Source organism: Corvus kubaryi, unplaced genomic scaffold (genome assembly GCF_017639235.1).
Source record: "Corvus kubaryi isolate FWS band 111438036 unplaced genomic scaffold, C.kubaryi_AGA036_p1.0 37383, whole genome shotgun sequence".
Lineage (NCBI taxonomy): Eukaryota > Metazoa > Chordata > Aves > Passeriformes > Corvidae > Corvus > Corvus kubaryi.
In genome coordinates, this window is record NW_024581125.1 from 780,382 (window position 1) to 784,890 (window position 4,509).

The 4,509-nt window shown below is 50.8% G+C and overlaps 1 protein-coding gene across 3 annotated transcripts in view; it reads right to left on the bottom strand.

The window, feature by feature from the left end:
- Positions 1–277: 277 nt before the first annotated feature.
- Positions 278–4,509, bottom strand: part of TRAF3IP1 (TRAF3 interacting protein 1) — a 29,062-nt gene continuing 24,830 nt past the window's right edge. For 2 of the 3 annotated variants that reach the window (XM_042035403.1, XM_042035401.1), the window contains 2 exons: positions 2,104–2,327; positions 278–675 (listed from right to left, as the gene is read on the bottom strand). In XM_042035403.1, the coding sequence (XP_041891337.1) occupies positions 510–675; positions 2,104–2,327 (390 nt within the window). In that variant the 3' untranslated portion in view covers positions 278–509. The remainder of the gene's footprint in view (positions 676–2,103; positions 2,328–4,509) is intronic. The other variant, XM_042035402.1, reaches the window with a different exon arrangement.

Sequence of the window (4,509 nt, forward strand, 5' to 3'; positions counted from 1 at the left end):
TGTGCAGATAAAACACTTCAGCTCCCTTACGTGGTGACGCTTGAACTGCGTTTTCACTTGGTCCTAATCAGATCCTTGATAGCTCTGAACAGGGTTCAGGAACCTTCTGACCTGCAGGAGTTTGGAACATTTAAGGGGGAAAAAGAATTCTTCAATACCCATTTATCAGGACAGTGTGTTCAGAGGGAATTTCAGGGGAGAAAAGGAGAAGGAGATGAAGGGAGAAGTGGCCAGGGAGGGAAAGGGGGCTCTGGAAGTGAGAAATAGCAGCTCACAGTTAAACAAACAAGTTCTTTTAATAGCTCTGCAACCTGAGCATTCATTTTATCCTGCATAATATCAACATCTAAAAATCAATGCAATAATGGGGTTTTTAATAGAATTTTTAGGGTTCTGGTCCCTAAACATTTTACATCTGAACAAGGCATATCTGCTATTTGGGTTTTGGTTTTTTGGTAGCAATGTCAGTGAGTCCCAAGGCTCTTTAAATTCTCTCTTTTCCCTCTTCTTCACCTTCTTGAAGACAAGTTTATGCTCAGAACCATCCTCTGGATTTTTTCTTCGTTCCTTAAAATATTTGCTTTTACAGCACAGATCTTGTCCTGCTGGTCTTTGATCAGCTGCTCCAGCTCAGCCAGGTCAGCTTTCAGCGGTTCCACAGCGCTGTCTGTGATGCTGGAAGAGACACGAGGAGCAGGATGTTGTTGGGAACTTTCTGCTGCTTCAGGTTATTTAATCCTCCAAGGAAGTACATTTCAATACCTGAAAGGCTGCAAAGTATGCCATGGAATCTCAGAATCCCAGGATGGTTTGGGTTGGAGGGGACCTTAAAGCCCATCCAGCCCCACTCCCTGCCATAGCCAGGGACACCTTCCACTATCCCAGGCTGCTCCAAACCCCATCCAACCTGGCCTTTAAGTTGTTCCCACCCTTCCTGAAAGAAAGTTTAGAATAAGAAGCACAAAGACAAAGCTAATAACATGGATAGAGGGGAATATTGTTCAGGGGAGATCACCCATAATTCGACAGCAAAAATCACATCTTGGCTCATCAGGTTTTTCTGCTACAACTCTGAAGTTGTGGCTGCCCCTGGGTCCCTGGAGTGTCCAAGGCCAGCTTGGATGGGGCTTGGAGCAGCCTGGGACAGTGGAAGGTGTCCCTGCCCATGGCAGGGGGGGAATGGGATGAGCTTCAGGGTCCCTTCCAACCCAAACCCTGCCATGATTCCATGATGTGAAAACAGAGCCATCAGGAGCTGCTGACAAGGACAGGCAATGCCACGCTAACGGGGAATTTCATAAATCCTACCCTAATGAACCACAAGCTGCACCTTAAATGAATGAGGAAATGGTTTTCAAACAGATGTGCCCTCTTCATAATTTTTCAGTAATTTTTCCAATCTTCAGGAACACTGGACAGCCAGGAAACGGCAGCCTGCAGGAGCCTGGTGTCATTCTGAATTACCCAGTCACTGAAGGGCTCACCAGCTAAACTCCACATCTCCAAATCCTTTGGTTTTCCTCTCATTTCCACCACAAAAACCACCAAAGGCATGGCTAGGAATTGCAGGGACATTCCCCCACTGGGATCCTGCAGTTGTCTGTCACAGAAGCAAAGCAAACAAGGCCAAGCTTCCCACTCCCAGGACACATGGGAAGCACTGTCTTCTCCATGGCTGTGCTCTGTAATCCTGTCCTGAAGGATTGGAAGTGCCTCACTGCTCTGATTTGGGGCTCACGTTTAACACATTGCTGTGTACCAGGAGAGGCCTCAGCTAAGAATCCCCCTTCTGCAGGGATGAAGCACATGGATTCAGGGAGCAGCAAATCTATCTGGGCCAAACATGGCTCCAAAAACATTGATCTCTGCTTCATGTTTAGGATCACACAACCGGAAGGGATGCTCTGTTTTCAAGGAGTGTACAGACACAGAGGTGAGAATCTGTCACTCACACCAGAACACGCTGAATCCACGGCACAAAGAGCAGGCTGGCATTTAGGAACCCACTCCTGCTCTGGGTTCAATATTTACGTTGTTTGCAAGTTTTAAGAGCCCCTAAACTCCGTCTCAAGAGACGCCCCCAGCCCCCCTGGCCACGCTCACCTCTGCTCCCTCTGCAGAGCCTCCGCGTGCTCCCTGTTCTCCTGCCGCCACGCATGCAGCTCGTTCCTCATGGCATCCATGTCCTCCTGGACGTAATCCACGATCCTGCCCAGCCTGAAGGCATTCTGGCACACGGTCTGAATGGACACCTGGAACCTCTCGATTTCTTTGGCTACCAAGTCTCTCTCCCTCTTCCTGGAGGCTTCCGAGACAAGTGGCTTCTCCTAGCAGAAGGGACGGATAGGGAAAGCATCAGAATTAGGGGAAACTGTTGCTGCAGGCTGAATGAAGGATGTTTTAGAGACTGGGAACTGGATGGAAAAGTGTTTATGACAGTCTGAAACGGAAGAGTTGTGGAATCACAGAATGGTTTGGGTTGGGAGGGACCTTAGAGCTCATCCCATTCCACGGGCAGGGACACCTTCTACTATCCCAGGTTGCTCCAAGCCCCGTCCAAGCTGGCCTTGGACACTGCCAGGGATCCAGGGGCAGCCACAGCTTTCTGGGCAAGCTTTGAAAGCAGCAGCAGGTTTTGTAGCTGTGTGGGAGCTCCAGGACACAGCCTCCTCTGAGTTCTCTGCATCAGCCCCTTCGAGACGCTTCTCTCCCTCCACTGTGCATATCTGGATTTCCTAATAACAGCACTTCAGAGCTAAAACAGCCCCTGGTTATTCCCTGCCTTGCACTCCTGTTCACGGCTGTAAAACCATGCAGGCTGCAGGTGTGGCCTCCATAAACTCCACTACTCCAAAGGAATTTGGGCTTGTGCTACTTCCCTCATGTGCAGCCAGCAGAGTCTCTGCGGTGCAGCTCCTGAGGCCTCTCAGCTCACTGCAACTCAAATATGGAGTTTGCTCCAGTGGCAAAGCCAGGAGGAGCAGAAGGATGCTGGAAAAAGAGCAAAGTGATGCCACACTGCTAATACACTGGAATAATCTTATTCCAGCAAAGCCATTAAGGAAAAGCCCATGGGGATTTTCTCCCCCATGAAGAAAAAACAACCTCGTTTTTCTTTCCTTCCAGCACTCCTGCAGGTCAAATTCCCAAACCCAGACACACAGAGCTTGATATTTAAAGTCATTTTGGTGGTTTACTATATGCCAGGAAACTAGAAAGGCCTTTCCCTGCCACCCCAAGCAGAGGGTGAGCCAATCCCTAGGCACAATTCCTGGTGCACACAGAGGTGGCAGCGCACTCCTCCATCGTGCTGGGACAGGATGGGATAGGGAATCCATCCCTCTGTCCCCTCCTGCCCTCCTCCCAACTGCCTGGCTTCCTGTGCGAGCCGGGCCTGTTTGCTCAGCTGGCTTTTGGAGGCTGCAGGGCCTCCTGCCAAGCACATTTCAGCAGCCCTGGGCTGGCTGCAGGACGCGGCGACACAGAGATGTGTTTGAGGAGAACACTTCGCTGAAGATCCCGAGGCTGAGCCTCGCTCAGGGCTGCTGCCCGTGCTCCGCCACACACGTGGAGCAGGAGAACACTGGGATTTCTGACCTTACTGGGAGTTTATGTTCCAGTGGTTTCATTAGGAACTGGGCTGAGGTGACAAACGCTGCTGAACCTGTGCCCTTCGCTTCCCAAGTCACTTCAGGAGTGCCGGCTGAGCTGTTAAACACAACGCGGCCCCGAATTCCCTCACGTTCAGCCCTCACAGCAGCAGCTGTTCCAATACCCCACACCACACCAACCACGGCATCCAGAGCTTTTCTGGAGCCATCCATGCCTTTGCTGTCCTTTAGGATGGAAGGGCTGTGTTCTCACAGCATTTCAAACCCTTCTCTCTCTATCCCGACTCTGCTCTCCTACTCCTTTTCCTGCTCTGTGCTCCACCAAAGCCAGAGGGAAGGCTTAATCCACAGCACTGCACTTTCCACACGGGACTGGGAAGTGAAGACACCTCCAGTCCATCAGCAGAGTTGTATCAGATCCAACAGCTTCCCAGGAAGACATCCCATTGCCTTGTTTTTCGTCTCCTAAGTGCTCCAAACCCTCACCACTCTCCTCCCCGCCATCCATTATCCATGGCCTCAGCCAAGAAATAAGGAATTTATTTCACATACGGCTCTCTCAGAAGGGAGAAGACTCAGCCAGGCCATTACCTGAGGGTTGGTGTGTGAAAACCTGCTTCATTTCTATTTTCCAAATGCCAAGTTTTGCAATGTTTCCCAAGGCATTCTCCTGGAAACGCTGGCAGCCCATGGCTTGGATAAGTGCAGTTTTTATGGGATAAGAACTGGCTGATGGCCTGGCCCAGAGAGGGGTGGGGAATGGGGCCACATCCTGCTGGGACTGGTCACCAGTGCTGTTCCCCAGGGCTCAGTACTGGGCCCAGTCCTGTTCCGTATTTTATCTTTATCAGTGATGTGGGTGAGGGGATCGAGGGCACCCTGGGGAAGCTGCAGGCCC